The sequence below is a fragment of the Colobus angolensis genome, unplaced genomic scaffold (genome assembly GCF_000951035.1).
Source record: "Colobus angolensis palliatus isolate OR3802 unplaced genomic scaffold, Cang.pa_1.0 Scaffold16, whole genome shotgun sequence".
Taxonomy (NCBI): Eukaryota; Metazoa; Chordata; class Mammalia; order Primates; family Cercopithecidae; genus Colobus; species Colobus angolensis.
The window spans coordinates 23,758,594-23,775,753 of NW_012114710.1; the positions used below are offsets into that span (position 1 = coordinate 23,758,594).

At 36.4% G+C, this 17,160-nt stretch overlaps 1 protein-coding gene across 1 annotated transcript in view; it reads left to right on the forward strand.

Moving 5' to 3' along the window:
• Window positions 1-16,857, forward strand: part of LOC105508351 (double-stranded RNA-binding protein Staufen homolog 2) — a gene marked incomplete at its 3' end in the record, with an annotated part of 155,296 nt that extends 138,439 nt beyond the window's left edge. Inside the window, exons 10-11 of the mRNA XM_011937205.1 lie at window positions 8,762-8,899; window positions 16,726-16,857. Of these exons, the coding sequence (XP_011792595.1) occupies window positions 8,762-8,899; window positions 16,726-16,857 (270 nt within the window). The remainder of the gene's footprint in view (window positions 1-8,761; window positions 8,900-16,725) is intronic.
• Between the last annotated feature and the right edge of the window lie 303 nt (window positions 16,858-17,160).

The following is a 17,160-nucleotide window of genomic DNA, read 5'->3' on the forward strand; positions in this document are numbered from 1 at the left end:
AGATCGAGACCATCCTGAGCTACATGGTGAAACCCCGTCTCTACTAAAAAATACAAAAAACTAGCCGGGCGAGATGGCGGGCGCCTGTAGTCCCAGCTACTCGGGAGGCTGAGGCAGGAGAATGGCATAAACCCGGGAGGCAGAGCTTGCAGTGAGCCGAGATCGCGCCACTGCACTCCAGCCTGGGCGACAGAGCTAGACTCCGTCTCCAAAAAAAAAAAAAAAAAAAAAAAAAAAAAAATATATTTAATCTCAATGGATTTCTTTTGTTTTGATTGCACAGTGGCACAATTTAGGTCTTTTTACAGGTTTTATACCTTTGTACCTTTGTTTTATTTAAAAATACATATATACAAAAATAACTACTTAAATACTTGTTTTTAATGAATGCTGACATTACTTCACTTAGAAGATGTAGTAGGTAATGCATACCGTGAACTGGAATTACATGTTATATGTAAGATAGACTAAAAATTATTGCAAATAGCTCTACTTATCATGAGTCATAGTGGTTCCAAAGAGGACTGGCACTTTCATTCATATGCTCCTCCCACACAGTTAGGAGTAGAATATAGCTATTAAGAGAATGACCTTTGCAGTCAATTTTGAGTATGAATCCCTGTGGCCTGAGCAAGTTACCTAACTTTAAAAATATTTCTTCATTTATGAAGTGGGAATAGTAATTGACCTTGCTGTATGGGATTGTTAGAAGTATTAACTGAAACAATGCACAAAATGCATTAGTAATTATTAAGTATTCATTGTTATTAATGATAATGCAAATACTGTAATAAATAGCACATATTAACTATTGGTATTTTGTATCTAATACTGCCTATTCACATTTTATGTTTATGTGAATGTGTCCATGAACTGTTTTCTTAAATCTATTAATATATAAAATCTATGGCTTTTCTAAGATGGAAGAACAGCATTTTAAGTTGGAATGGTGGCACAAAACTGGTCACATAACTTCCGTGTAATCTATTTAACTAAGTTTTATCTTGATAAATTAAGAATAATAAACCAGGCTGGGCGCGCAGTGGCTCACGCCTGTAATCCCAGCACTTTGGGAGGCTGAGACGGGTTTATCATTGGAGGCCAGGAGTTCGAGACCAGCGTGGCTATCATGGCAAAACTTGGTCTCTACTAAAAACACAAAAATTAGCCAGGTGTGGTGGCAAGCGTCTGTAATCCCAGCTATAGCTCAGGAGGCTGAGGCATGAGAATCACTTGAACCTAGGAGGCAGAGGTTGAGGTGAGCCAAGATCACTGCCTCTGCACTCTAGCCTGGGTGACAGAATGAGATTCCATCTCAAAATGATAATAATAATAAATTGTTAGGCTAGAAAAGATGTGTACATTTCTATAGTAGGATATAAATCTAACTCTTGTTTTAACTATAGCTATTAAAAACAAGATTATTATTTAAATGTTATTCGCCAGAGGTGGGATACAGGAGAAACATTTTGAATTCTCAATTATTTGCTACTGCTTCCAGTATATAAGCAGTATTATCCCAGAACTTCCCTCCGATGCATCATTCAGATCTCAACATAAACTTGACTTTTTTAGGGACTCCTCTGGTCCTCTCCTACTCCCAGACTAGGTTAGCCTCCTGCATTTTTCCTCATATACATCACACTTGGAGTTACTTTTGCCATGTCTGTCTTATGTTAAAATAAAGCTTGTAGATACTTTGTGAAATGTAAGATCATTTTGAGAGAACAATGTGTATAATGAGTTGGAATCTAGATAATTTTATGTTCATACCTTATAATATGTCAGCTGGAATGTATCCTGATTTTCAGCGTTTTCCTCACTTCCTTGTATGGCTTATATATTGAGGGTCTATAGTTTCTTACACTCAATGGAAGCAGAGAAAATATCTGATCATTTGCCTTGGTTTTATTTAAAGGAATAAAACAATCACATTGTCTCATTTGATCCTCTTAATCGCTCTGTGATGCAGCATTCATTTCCATCTTACAGATTAGGCCCTTTATATTTAAGAAACCTATCCAAGATCCTGTAGCAGAGTCAGCTTTCTGATCCAGTTGTCACATCTGACTGCAGTGCCCATTTGATACTGGTTAATTGTGAACTTTTGGATTTTCAGATTCACTGTATAGGGTTATCCTGTTAACATGTAAAACTGCCTTGATAATGTCTTTGTGTTTACACTCTGTTTTTAAATGTAGTTCTCCTCTATAAGACGAGACTTCAAAGAGGGCTTTCTAATCTTAGAGATCAAATGTTCTGGACACAGTTATTACAACACTGTCTTTATTGGTATATAGAATGATGATTTAAGATTTGCTGTCCAAGGAATAACTTAATTGTCAAAGGTGCTGGTAGTTCATTTCAGTCAGAGCGAGAAACCAAGTAATCCCCTCCCCCACCCCCCACCCCCTTTTTTTTTGATATAGGGTCTCACTCTGTCTCCCAAGCTGGAGTGTAGTGGCACCATGATCTCGTCTGGCTGCAATCTCTGCCTCCTGGGTTCAAACGATTCTCCCGTGTCAGACTCCAGAGTAGCTGGGACTAGGCATATGCCACCATACCTAGCTAATTTTGGTATTTTTTGGTAGAGATGGGGTTTTACTATGTTGGCCAGGCTGGTCTTGAACTCCTGACCTAAAGTGATCTGCTTGCCTTGGCCACCCAGAGTTTTTTTTTTTTTTCTTTGAAACGGGATCTCACCACTGTTGCCCAGTATGGAGTGCAATGGTAGGATCTCAGCTCACTGCAGCCTTGATTTTCTGGTCTCGGGTGATCCTCCCACCTCAGCCTCCCAAGTAGCTGTGACTATAGGCACAACACCATCGTGCGCAGCTAATTTTTTGTATTTTTTGTAGAGACAGGGTTTTGCCATGTTGTGCAGGCAGGTCGCAAACTCTTGGGCTCAAGTGATCTGCCTACCTCGGCCTCCCAAAGTGCTGTGATTACAGGCGTGAACCACTGCACCCAGCCCCAAGCAATTCTTAATGTACACTGAACTCCATCATTATCTAAATTGGATTTATGTATCTGATTCTTTTCGTTGCAATCTATATCAACAATAATTTCCTTGGAACTCAGAGACATTCTTTGAGTCAAATTAAACAGAAATAAAGACAGTATACCACTGGAAACACATTCCTATTTATTTAACATCTTCATGAACTGGGCATACTCCTTCTAGCACTAGACTCAGAGCTTCTCTTTATCTTTTCATTGGAATCTCAGTCTTAGACTTAGGAATTATTATGTGGATTTGTCTTTTCTCATCAGTCCTTCTTGATTCCCCTTATAATTAATTTAATTTTTTTTTTTTTTAATTGAAACAGGGTCTAGCTCTGTTGCCAGGCTGGAGTGTAATGGCACGATCTTGGCTCACTGCAACTTCCGCCTCCTGGGTTCCATCGATTCTCCTGCCTCAACCTCCCGAGTAGCTGGGATTACAGGCACATAACCATGCTCAGCTAATTTTTTTGTATTTGTAGTAGAGACAGTGTTTAACCATGTTGGCCAGGCTGGTCTTGATCTCCGACCTCGTGTTCCACCCCCGTAGGCCTCCCAAGGTGCTGGGATTACAGGCATGAGCTACCACACCCGGCCCTGTATTTAATTTTTATTTTTCAGGATATAAGTAGAAGTTGAAACCAGTATTTTATCAAAAGCTAAAAATTTCTTTTGCTCTTTCCTTTCCTTCATCTAACCATTGCAACAGTGAAGTTCTCAGTCCTTTTCCTCCTCTTTCCCTAAGCTGTTCTTCTACTTCTAGGTGTTGAATTTCATCTTTAAATAGGTGATTCCCGAATACCATATGCTCTGCACTGCCTATTAGACATCTCCACTTACTATTTCATGGGTGCCTCAAATTTGGGCCCAAATTCATCATGTTCTCTTCTAAATCTCTTTCTCCTGCAGCGTTCTTTATCTCAGTGACTGGCACTAACATCCAGCTGCTGAAACTGCTGGGGGTCATTTTTAACTTCTCTTTTTTTTTTTGAAGATGGAGTTTTGGTCTTGTTGCCCAGGCTGGTGTGCAATGGCGCTATCTTGGCTCACTGCAACCTCTGCCTCCTGGGTTCAAGCGATTCTCATGTCTCAGCTGGGATTACTGGTGCCCGCCACCACGCCCGGCTAATTTTTGTATTTTTAGTAGAGACGGGGTTTCACCATGTTGGCCAGGCTGGTAACTCTTGACCTTGTGATCCACGCACCTTGGCCTCCCAAAGTTCTGGGATTACAGGAATGAGCCACTGCACCCAGCATTTAACTTCTCTCTTACCCCTTATGTCCAATCACTTATTAAGTCCTATTTATTCTGTCACCTAATATTTCTTTTTTCCTTTTTTTTTTTTTTTTTTATGAGATGAGTCTCGCTCTGTCGCCCAAGCTGGAGTGCAGTGGCATGATCTCGGCCTCCTGGGTTCAAGTGATTCTCCTGCCTTCCTCAGCCTCCTGAGTAGCTGGGATTACAGGCATGGGCCACTACGCCTGGCTAATTTTTGTATTTTTAGGAGAAACGGGGTTTCACCATGTTGGTCAGGCTGGTCTCGAACTCCTGACGCTGTGATCCGCCCCGCCTTGGCCTCTCAAAGTGCTGGGATTACAGGAGTGAGCCACTGTGCTTGGCCTCGTCACCTAATATTTTTTAAGTTGGTTCCTTTCTTTCCATGCCTTCTACCACTCTTTGGTTCAACTCACAGTCATCTCTTAACCTGAACTACTACAGTTAAGGTTTTAACTGACTACAAGTACTCTTGACACCAAATGATTGTTTAAAAAGTATGATCTTTTAGAGGCACTTGTCTAATCATATCATACCTCTGCTTAAAATCTTTTAGTAATTTTCTTACTGTTTGGATAAAGTCCAAAATTCCAAACTTAGTTTGAAAGACCATGAGAGATCTGCCTGGAGGCTGTACCTGGAGCACCATACTAGAAATTGTCTGGACGAAATGGCAGCAATCATCTGGAAGAGCTAAGACTGCACAGTGGCTTTTACATAAGTTTAGTGTAACATGTAATCTGTAACAGAGTGATTATCCATGTCTCTACCGATAGTAGAGACAAGAATAAATTTTCATAGGTGGAGGTAAAGTTTTGACCATATAATAGATGCAAACTTATTTCTAGGAAAAATACATGAAGAAAGTTCATATGCAGAAAGACCATTTGGTTTCCAAGAATTTTTGCTTTTATGTTATAATACATGCAAAAAGCTGTGTATAAACTTGTGTATAAGTAAAAAAGCATACTAAGTGTGAGAAAGACCTACTGCCCAACTTGAGTATAAAACATTTCTCAATAAGCTTTGAAGCTCTCTGTGTGCTCCTCTTCCATCACGTCCTCATGCAATCTTCCCTAGGCAACCTCTATCATTAGTTTGTATAACCATTTCCTACCTTACAGTTCTACTGTGTTTGTTTTTCTAAAAAATGTTCTTTGTTTAGTTCCTTTAAACAACTTTATTGAGGTATAATTGACATAGAATGAGTTGTACATGTTTAAAGTGCACTGTTTGTTTTCATATTTGTTTGCATATGTACAACCATGACCATAGTCAAGATAATGAATCTATCCATTCCTCCCAGAATTTTCCTCATGTTCCTTTGTAATCTTCTACCTTCATTTGCTGAGAAACCACTCTTTTTTTGGCTGGCTTCTTTAACCCAGCGTAGTTATTTTGAGATTCATCCTTATTATTGCATGCATGAATTGGTGGTTCTGTTTTTTTGCAGGTAATATTTCATTGAATTGATATACCACCACTTGTTTATCCATTCGCCTGTCAGTGGATATTTGATATTTGGGCTGTTTCTAATTTTTCGTTGTTACTCATAAAGCAGCTATGAATGTTTGTGTATATATCTTAAGAGCATATGCTTTCATTTTTCTTGGGTAAATCCTTCAAAGTGGAATGGCTTGGTCATTTAGTAGGTATATAGTCAACTTTAGTTTTTCAAAGTTGTAGCAGCTGTGCTCTTTTAAATTCTCATCAGCGGTGTATGAGAACTCCAGTTGTTTCACATCCTTGCTAACATCTAGCATAGTCAGTTTTTAAAATTTCAGATGTTCACATACATGGGTATTGATACCTCATTTTGGTTTTAATTTATATTCCCTCTGTGGCAGATGATACTGAGAATTTTTTATGTGTTTACTGTCACATGAGGCCTGATGAAGTGTTTATTTAAATTTTTTACCAGCTTAACAAATTTTAATTGCTTATTTCAAATAATAATAAATTTATTATTGAATTTTTAGAGGTCTTTATACATTCCGGATACAGGTGCTTTATCACATATGTAGTTTGCAGATATTTTCTTCAAGCCTGTGACTTGTCTTTTTCAAAGAGCAGAAGTTATTGATTTTGAAGATTTATTATATTTAATTTGTTATTATTTATATTTTTGTTTTGTTTTATTATTATTAGTTTTTTACATGGAACTTGATTTTGGTGTTATATCTAAGAATTGTTACCTAACCAAGTTACAAAAATTTTTCTTCTGGAAGTCTTATAGTTTTAGAAATTACATTTGCATCTGTGAGACATTTTGAGTTAATTATTTTTATAAATGGTATGAGGTTTGGCCTGAAGATTTTTTTTTCCTTTTTCTTTTTACATATGAATAGCCAATTGTCCCAACATTATTGGCTGAAAAGACTACCCCGCTGAATTCTTTTTGTACCTTTTTTGAAAATCATGTGACCGTGTGTGTGTGTGTGTGTGTGTGTGTGCGCCTGGGCACGTATTCTGTTTCATTGGTCCCTTTGTCTGTCTTTATACCAATACTACATACACTGTCTTGAATGCCATAGTTTTATAATCTTGAAATTAGGTAGTCTGAGTCTTTTTTTTTCCCCCCAAAGTTTTTGTTCTTTGTCCTTTGCATTTCCATATGAATTTCAGTGTCAGTTTACACATTAAATTTTAAAAAGCCAACTGGGGGCCAGGTGCGGTTACTCATGCCTGTAATCTGAGCACTTTGGGAGGCTGAGGTGGAAGGATCACTTGAGGTCACGAGTTTGAGACCAGCTACTACACAGTTGAGTTGTAGCACAGCTGCTACAACTTTGAAAAACTAAAGTTGACTATATACCTACTAAATGACCAAGCCATTCCACTTTGAAGGATTTACCCAAGAAATGGCCAACATGGTGAAACCCTGTCTCTACTAAAAATACAAAGATTAACCAGCCTTGGTGGCATGCACCTGTAGTCCCAGCTACTTGCGAGGCTGAGGCAGGAGAATTGCTTGAACCTTGGAGACCGAGGTTGCCATGAGCTGAGATCACGCCACTGCACTCCAGCCTGGGCAACAGTGAGACTCCGTTTCAAAAAAAAAAAAAAAGGAAAAAAGTCTACTGGGATTTTGAGGAGAATTGACATCTTATTGTTGAGTCTTCTGATCTGTGAACATGATATATTGACTATTTAGATCTTACTTTCAGCAGTATTTTGTAGTTTTAGTGGGCTTTACATAAAATATACTATATATATTATTCTGTGCTTGCTTTTTTTACTTACTATTCTTTCTGAAATTCATTCATCTTGATGCATGTAGCAATAATTAATTCATTTTCACTGCTATATACCATTCCATTATATGAACATGCTGTAATTTATCTGTTCTTTTGTTGATGAATATTTGTGCAATTTTTTTTTCTATTTCAAATAATTCATCTGTGGATGTTCCTGTACATATGTGTGCATGGGTTACGGTTTTCTAGGGTGTATATGTGCCTAGGAATAGGCTAGTTGGGGTAGGATGTACCATCTCAGGCTTTACTAGACATTGCCAGGTTGTTTTCCGATTTATAGTACTCCCAGTGTTTTATAAGAGTTTGTGTTACTCCCCATTCTCACCAGTTGGGGCTGTTAGACTTCTTAATTTTTGCTAATTTGGTGGGTGTGAAATAGTAACTTACTGAAGTTTTTAATATGTATTTTCTGTGTCCTAGAGGTTATCATTTCATATGTTGAGTTTTTCCTTATGTGACATATTTATTTGTCTCTTTTGCCCATTTCCCTTTTATATTCTCTTTTTCTTAATACTTTTTAGGAGTCTTAAAAAATATATTTTGGATACTGGTTATGTCTTTTTAAAGTTATGTGTGTTGTGGCTGGGTGCTGTGGCTCACACCTGTAATCCCAGCACTTTCGGAGGCCAGGGCTGGTGGGATCACCTGAGCTCAGGAGTTCAAGACCAGCCTGGCCAACATGATGAAACCCCATCTCTACTAAAAATATAAAAATTAGCCGGGCATGATGGTGCGCGCCTGTAGTCCCAGCTATTTGGGAGGCTCGCTTGAACCTGGGAGGCGGAGGTTGTGGTGAGCTGAAATTGCACCACTGTACTCCATCCTGGGCAACAGAGTGAAACTCTGTCTCAAAAAAATAAAATAAAATAAAATAATACGTGTTGCAAATATCTCTTCCCAGTTCATGGTTGGTCTTCTTATGTTCTTTTTGATGTTTCTTGATGAACAGAAGTTGTGAAGCACCTCTGGTATACTGAAGAGTTTGCCCAATTTAAAAAGCATAGTTGACCCAGCTTGCAATTAATACCTCTAAGCTCCACGTCCCATAGAAGCCTTGGTTACAGGTCTATTTTATGATTTTCCTTTATAAATATTCATAAATGACTCATTTTTCTAGTCACAGTTTTGGGGTGTGGGGGTGGAGGGAAGAAGCACCATTTTTTTAAGGATTCAATAAGAAGTTTCGCAAGCATATTTTAAAACTTTTTCTTAAATTAATTTTTAGGCTGGACCAGAATATGGCCAAGGGATGAACCCTATTAGCCGCCTGGCGCAAATTCAACAGGCCAAAAAGGAAAAGGAGCCAGATTATGTTTTGCTTTCAGAAAGAGGAATGCCTCGACGTCGAGAATTTGTGATGCAGGTATTTCTAACCTTTTAAAACTACTGAAAAGATTTAGAAATCCCCAGGATGGAATAGACATATGGGTGAAAGGCAAACTAGGACTTAATAGCAGAAAGTAAAACTGTTTCCAGTTAAAGCATTCATTCTATCCAGGCTCACCTACCAACTTGGGGGAAACATTCAAGTGTCAAGGACATGTTACAATAGACAACCTAAGTTTTCAAGGGACTCTGAGTTCATACAGGTTATTTACCATGGAGTTTATCATTTAATGTGTATCTCTTAACTTTTTATATTACATTTTGTAGCCGGAGTCTATTAACTATTGGGAATTGGAGACACATGGAATTAGAAACAAAATTTAGAAGGATAGATGTAGTAGATGGATCAGGGTCAAAATCCTGAGCTTGTGGGCTGTCAGGAAAGTTAGAAAAAGAGAGCAAGGAGGCTAGCTAACCATGGTGGGGGCTGAGGCACTCAGAATTCCTGAGATCTGACTGCTGCATTGTGTAGCCAAGAAAATGGAGGAATGGCTGCTAGTGTATTGGCAGATGGGCTAGAAATGAGGTAGAATGCCTAAAATGCTCTCCTTTTCAACCCCTACCTATTCATCTTCATTTGCCAGCTCAAACTCCAGTCTTAAGAAATTTTTCTTTTACTTTTTTATTACAATTTCAAACATATCCAAAAGTGGGGAGAGAATAGTAATGGACCATTAATATGCCCATCACTCAAACACCACAGTTACTAAGATTTTTGCCTCACTTGATTCAGCTATTAATTTTTCTCTTCTTCCTCTCTTTCTTCCTTTCTCTCTTCTTTTCCTGAAGTATTTCAAAGATAATTTCTAACTACATGTCATTTCAGCGTTACATATTCAGTGTATATTTCTAAGAAATATGAAGGCTTTTCTTACATTAGACATGATTCATTAGAATCATCTAATACCCAGTCTATATTTAAATTATTATTTTCCCCAAGCTGTTTTTAATGTTTTGTTTTATTTTTTGGTGGGGCAACAGGGTCTTGTTCTGTCAGCCAGGCTGGAGTACAGTGGCATGATCATGTCTCACTGCAGCCTTGATTTCCTGGGCTCAAGAGATCCTCCCTTTTCAGCTTCCTGAGTAGGTTAGGATTACAGGCATACACCACCATGACCAGCTGATAAAATGTTGCTGTTGTTTTATTGTTGCTGTTTATAGAGACAGGGTTTTACTATGTAGCCCAGGCTAGTGTTGAACTCCTGGCTTCAAGTGATCCTCCTGCTTCAGCCTCTCAAAGTGTTAGGATTACAGGCGTGAGCCACTGTGTTTAGTCCCAAACTGTTTTTTAAATAATTGGTTAGTCAAAGAGACTTTTTAGTCAAATCCAAGGATCTCACATTTTATGTAACTTAGATAAAATCAAAAACATTAAGTGCTGACCATGTGGCAGACATTTTGGCACTCAAATACAGTATCTCATATTGACTAACTTTCAGTGTACAGCTAAGTTGTGCCTTCCCTTCCAATTTATAATCTCCATATTTCTTTATCTTTCAGTACCCAATACAGTGGTTCATAAATAGTAGGACCTTAATAAACATTTGATAGATATTTGCTGCCTGCCTTCCTGCCTGTATGGCTTTTGTTGGAGACGTAAACTTATAATGTAGTCATAGATAAGTCACTCCTGGGAACCCAGATATCCAAAAAGAGGGGAATTCTCTGGTTAGTAATCACATTATTGTCAAGATGTTATTAGGATCCAGCACATGATTGTTTTGTTATTTTCACTGGTAAAGTATGTTCACTATTTTTTTCCTTAATGTTCTTAGCTTTGAAGAATTCTGGAACATAGACTTTGAATGCCAAAGCTTGAAGAAAAAAGTCTCTTGAATTTTAGACATGTATTGGGAATATAAACTGGCTTTGGCTTTATTAAACAAATCCTTTTCTACAGAGTGTATTGAGTACCCGTTTTGAAAGAGGAATTTAGCATATCTTAGGCCAGCTTCCATTTTATGGGTATTCATAAACATTCTAGTCAAATGGGGACGTTTGGCTGTGCTTTTAAATGTTTTCGCACTGAATTCATATTGTTTTTTCCCCTTCTGGAAGCCCCAGTGGATTCATTACAGTATTGCAGCAATTTTATCAAAGTAACGGCTTTTGTATAAACTACTTAGGCGATGTTATCATTTGTTATAATTGAATATGGAAGCAAAATATCTAGAGATGAGATGCTCATTTTTATCTATTACCAAACAAAAAGTCTATGTATTTTAAAATGGATACAGTTACTTATGTTGATTACTACATAAAGAAAACCTCCGATGACATTATTTGGGTATTTTATTCCAAAGCAGATTTCTTAAAGCTTTTCATTTTTTTGGTGAGGAGTATTTTAATCTTTCAAACAGAAAATAATGATAACTAAACCAAGTTGCATATCAGCACACTGTGTTATTATGTGATACTAATGTTTCAGCCTGTGATTAAGATCACCAGGTTGTTAAAAAATAAATAAAAATTAAGTTTTTGGTAAATTCTATTCCAGAACTTTTCAGTTTCTTAGGTTTTTGAGGATTTGATTCATGTGAATGAGCTGTTAAATTTAAAGACAAAGATTTGGCAGTCTTAAATTTACTACATGGTAAAATAATTGAGCTTCTTTACAGATAGAAATTCACATTTAAATGTAGAGATTATATTTACAATAGTTATAAAATTTGTGACCTCTCAAGGAAGATGACTTGTGGAATTTATATATTTACTTAACTTTTATAATAAAGTGATGTTTTGAGTGACCGTTGTGTTTATTAGCAGAGAATGAAAGTCCTTTGGCAATGTGGTCTTTCTCTGTTAACAAATTACTCTGGGATAACTGCTTACAAACTATTCAACCATGAGATTATTAAAATTTGCGTGAGGCAAGGGCTGGGTGAATGGGTAAATGAATCTGGGAAGCACTTGTTTTAGAATAAGTTAGTCCTGAAGGTATCAGAATAGGCCAGATGGAAATCTAGCAGATAGAGAGAGAAGGTGAATACAGGGATGGGAACAGCATTACAGCTGACAAGTCCAAGACCAGGCCTCAGAGCAGTTGAGGAAGCTTCTGACATAACTGACCAAATCTTTTCACTAACAAGGATTCCAGCAACAACACAGGGACTGATGAAGCTGGGGGAACAAACCAAGCATTGGAAAGGATAACAGGTAGCAGAGATAACTCTAGCCAGGGGTTTGAGTAGATTATCCTTAGGGCCTGCCATGTTGAGGCAGACACTGTTATGGCAGGTGGTGTGTATTCATCTAGCTGTAAGTACCTGGTCTGACTATACTAGATTTGTCCTTCTCAGCGTGAAGTCCAAAGACTACTTCTGATTTGTCACGATATGGTGGTTTCCAGTTTCAGAAGAAAAGGCAATGAAATATTTAAAAAATATTTCACAGGTTTAAACTATACAATTTGTGATAGTTGTTACAGAAATTCTGTAAGGAATATACTTTCAGTGTTTCATGTGCTATATGAACTGTCATTTAGTTTGTCTTTACTGAAACTCTGTTAAAAGAGAGTACAGCTCCTTTTTTATATCATTTGCACATTGTTTATGTTTAAGTTTGTATTTCGTTACCATTTTGTTGTATATTCTCCCAGTTCCTTAAAATTGGGTGGTTCACTTAAACTTAAAAGTAGTGTTGGAAATAATAACACAAATAAAAACTGTAAATAAGGAGGTAAGAATAAATGATGAACAGTACTCAAGTGTGGATACCAAATGGGAATTTGTATGTTCTGGGACAGATGAAATAGCCAATATTATGATTTTACACAAGAGACAAAAAAGAAAAGCATGGTTAGGAGTATCATGCTATGTAGCTGAAAACTGAATTTTGTTGTCATTGTGAAATGTATTAAAGTGGCATGAAGCTATTATTGAAACTTTCTGATTTTTTTTAAACAAAATGATAACTGATAAAACAATTCAACTTTTCAGATATGGATTGCCCATTCACTTTTCTTGCTCATTTTTGTGCTAGTTTTTTTAAAAACTGATATATGGGAACCTCCTATATATTCTGGATGCGAGCCCTTTGTAGTTATATGGCATTTTAAATACCTTCCCTTGTGTTGTGACTTTCCTTTCTAAATAGTGCTTTTAGAAGAACAAGAGTAATTTTTAATGCAGTCAAATTTAAATTTTTCCTCATATTAACTTTATAATAAGTCTAGATATCCAGACAATTAACAAGGTGTCCCCCACCTTGTTCTTCCTCAAAAGGATTTTGGCTGTTCTTAGCACTTCACATTTCCATGTAAATTTTGGAATCATCTTGTTCAAGTATTATAAAAAGATGGGAATTTTGATTGAGTTTTCATTGAGTTCAATTAATTGAGTTTGGGTCAATTTGAAGAGAACTGATGATATTACATTAGTATTGTCTTCAATCCACGAACATGGCATTTTGCTCTATTTATTAGGTGTTTCTTAAAGTTTCTGAATAAGGCTTTGTTTTCTATGTAGAAGGTTTGCACATCCTAGGTATTTGATTTTCATTTAATGTTAATGGTATCTTTTTAATATTTTTCGTCTTCTACTTGAATGTTGATGGAATGTAGAAATGCAGTTCTCTTTTTCATGCTGAGCTTGTTACAATCTAATTGATTCTTGTAATTCATCTGTGGAGTTTCTTAGCTTCTTTATATATGAAATCACATCTATAAATAATGAGTTCTTTTCCCTCCTGATTCTTTTTTTACTTTTTCTTGCCTTATTTCTCTGTCTAGGATTTGTGTAAACTTTTAAACAGTAGTAATAATAGGGAACATCCTTGTCTCGTTTCTAATTTGTTTCTTTCAACATTAAGTACAGTGTTTCCTGAGGTTTGCTGTAGGTGTTTTGTAAAATGCCCTTTATCATATTAAAAAAGTTTTCTTCTTTTCCTAGTTTGCTAATAGTTTTCATTATGGATGAATGTCAATTTCTAGTTTGAATTTCAAATGTTAAACCAAACTTGCATTCCTGCAATAAACCTAACTTTGTCATGAATCTTTTTCTTTTTGTATATTGCTTTATTCATTATATTGTTTAAAACTTTTACATCTATGTTCATGAGTGAAACTGTTTAAATTTTCTTTCTTATACTGTTCTTGTTGGGATTTGGAATCAAAATGGTAGCTCATAAAATAATTGGGGACTGATTTCTCATTTTCTGTTTTATGGATGAATTTGGATGAAAAGAATAGCGCAATTCTTCCTTAAATATTGAGTAGAACTTTATGGACAAGATCTCCAGAGTTTTCTTTTTGCAAAGATTTTTTATTATGGTTTTTATTTCATTAGTAGTTTTAGTCGTATTCTTTAGGCTCATTCTGTGGCAATTTGGTAATTTGTATTGTCTAGGAATTTTTCCATTGTATCTAAATATGTTTTTTAAATTTAGCATAAAATTGTTCTCAGTATTCCTTTTTTTTTTTTTTTTTGTGAGACAGAGTCTCACTCTGTTGCTCAGGCTGGAGTGCAGTGGCATAATCTTGGCTCACTGCAACCTCTTTCTCCTGGGTCCGGGCAATTCTCCTGCATCAGCCTTCCAAGTAACTGGGATTACAGGCACCTGCCATCATGCCCAGCTAATTTTTGTATTTTTAGTATAAGACAGGGTTTCACCATGTTGGCCAACCTGGCCTTGAACTCCTGACCTCAAGTAATCCACCTGCCTTGGCCTCCCAAAGTGCCGAGATTATGGGTAGTGAGCTACTCTGCCTGGCCTCAGTAATCCTTATTATTTTGTAATGCTACAGAAGCGATGGTAATCTCCCTTTTTAATTATTTCATTCATTTGTGCCTTCTCCTCTTCTTTTCTTTTTTAAAAATACCTATCTCAGAGAAGAACTCATATTTTTTTTCTTGACCAGTCTTACTTTTGGTTTATCATTTTATTAGTCTTATTAGGGAATCAACTTTTGGCTTTTCTAACTTTATTGTACTTTGTTTTGTATTTCCTTACTTTTTGCTTTTTATTCTGGTTTCTCTGGGTTTGTTTTGCTGATATGTTTGTGACTTCTTGAGGTGAATGTTTAGCTCGTTAACTTTGTTCCTCTCCTGTAAGCTGTTACGGCTATGCATTTTCTTCTAGACCCTCCTTCTGCTGTGTCCTTCAAGTTTTGGTATATTTCCGTGGATTATTTAAAATATTTTCTAGTTTTCACTGGAATTTCTTCTTTTGCCCATAGGTAATTTGGAATTACATTGTTTATAAAATTTTTAATTGTTAATTTTAATTTTTTTAGAGGTGTGGTCTTGCTCTGTTGCTCAGGGTGCAGTGCAGTGGTATGATCACAGTTCACTGCAGCCCTGAACTCCTGGGCTCAAGCAGTCTTCCCACCTCAGCCTCCCAAGTAGCTGGGACTACAGCCATCTTGCCTAGCTAATTAAATTTTTTTTTTTGTAAAGATGGGGTCTCACTACATTGCCCAGGTTGATCTCAAACTCCTGGCCTCAAACAATCCTCCTAGTGTTGGGATTATAGGTATAAGCCACCACACCTGACCAGAATTACATTGTTTAATTTCCAAAGTTGTGATTAACTATTTAACTACTTCTTCAATCACTTACTGAGACCATTGTGTAAAAAGAAATTCAACTATAGTTGTGTATTTTCTATTTCTTCTTGTAATTCTATTCTTTTTTGCTATCTACTTTACTTTTTATAGTTGTATGGTTGATGTGTATTTAAGTACATGTATAAGTTGCTCACAGAAGGTAACTGTGGAATAGTTCTAATGATAAAAATCTTTTTTTATTGAGCAATTATGATGGATTAAATGCTGTGGTTTACACACATTATCTTGTTTACCTTTCGAAGCAACATTGTACCGAAGTTGATATTACCCCTGCTTTACTGATGAAAAGCCTGAGGCTTAGAGATATTAAATAATTTGTATCAGTTCATACAGCTAGGAAATAATAGAGTTGAGTTTCATATCCCAATCTGACTTGGAAGCCTTTGCTTTTTTTTTTTGTTTTGTTTTGTTTTTGTTTTTGTTTTTTTAAAGACGGAGTATCGCTCTGTGGCCCCAGGCTGGAATGCAGTGGTGCAATTGTGGCTCACTGCAACCTCCACTTACCAGGTTCAAGCGATTCTCCTGCCTCAGCCTCCCGAGTAGCTGGGACTACAGGTGCGTGCCATCACACCCGGCTAGTTTTTGTAATTTTAGTAGAGACAGGGTTTCACCATATTGGCCAGGCTGATCTCGAACTCCTGACCTTGTGATCCGCCTGCCTTGGCCTCCCAAAGGGGAATTACAGGTGTGAGCCATTGTGCCCAGCCAGAAGCCTTTGTTTTTAATTATAATGTTGTAGCAACACTTGTGTATTAATTCTCTTCAGGAACTATTTAATGTAAATCTTTGTAAACTTGAATGTTTACATAAATGTTGCAATTTGAACATTATTTTAAATGGCACCAATATGAATTTCAGCCTTTTCAGTTTATCAGTTGAAATATAAGAATGCTAAAATGTAGTCATAACCAACACGAATGCTGTTAAAATGTAAATTTTATTTTTCTGCTTATATAAATAATATAAATTTAGTGTTTAAAAAAACAAATAGCATATAAATGTATATGGAAGTAAAAATTCTATAAAATTCTACCATCATGAGATAATCCTCCATTGATATTTTAAGGACCATTTTTTTCATGTACATATAAGATTACATAAATGTTATCTTAGTTGCCGTTTTTATTTTGGACTGAACTTTATATTTTCAAATGCTAGAGAGTAGAATTGCTTTATGATGTAAGGACTTCCTGTTTACCAAAACAATTATCATTAATTTATTCCTTTAATCTTACCAGGTGAAGGTAGGCAATGAAGTTGCTACAGGAACAGGACCTAATAAAAAGATAGCCAAAAAAAATGCTGCAGAAGCAATGCTGTTACAGCTCGGTTATAAAGCATCCACTAATCTTCAGGATCAACTTGAGAAGGTAAGAGTTAAGTTTACATCTGTGTATCCTATCTGTCATAATATCAAAGTCATTAATAAATTTTGATCCTAACTAGTATTAAAGTAGATGTCAATTTTAACTTTTCTGAGGCAATACAAAGATAGATGATCCAAGCACAAAATAACATATACTTTACGGAGTAAGATGAGATATTAATGAGTATTTGTAATCTTACAATTAGAAAATACAAAAAGTTTGTCATATGGTTGTACATATATTATGTAATACCAATGTAACATTTTTAACTTGTTGATTGGTTGTTTTTGCCGTATAGACAGAGTC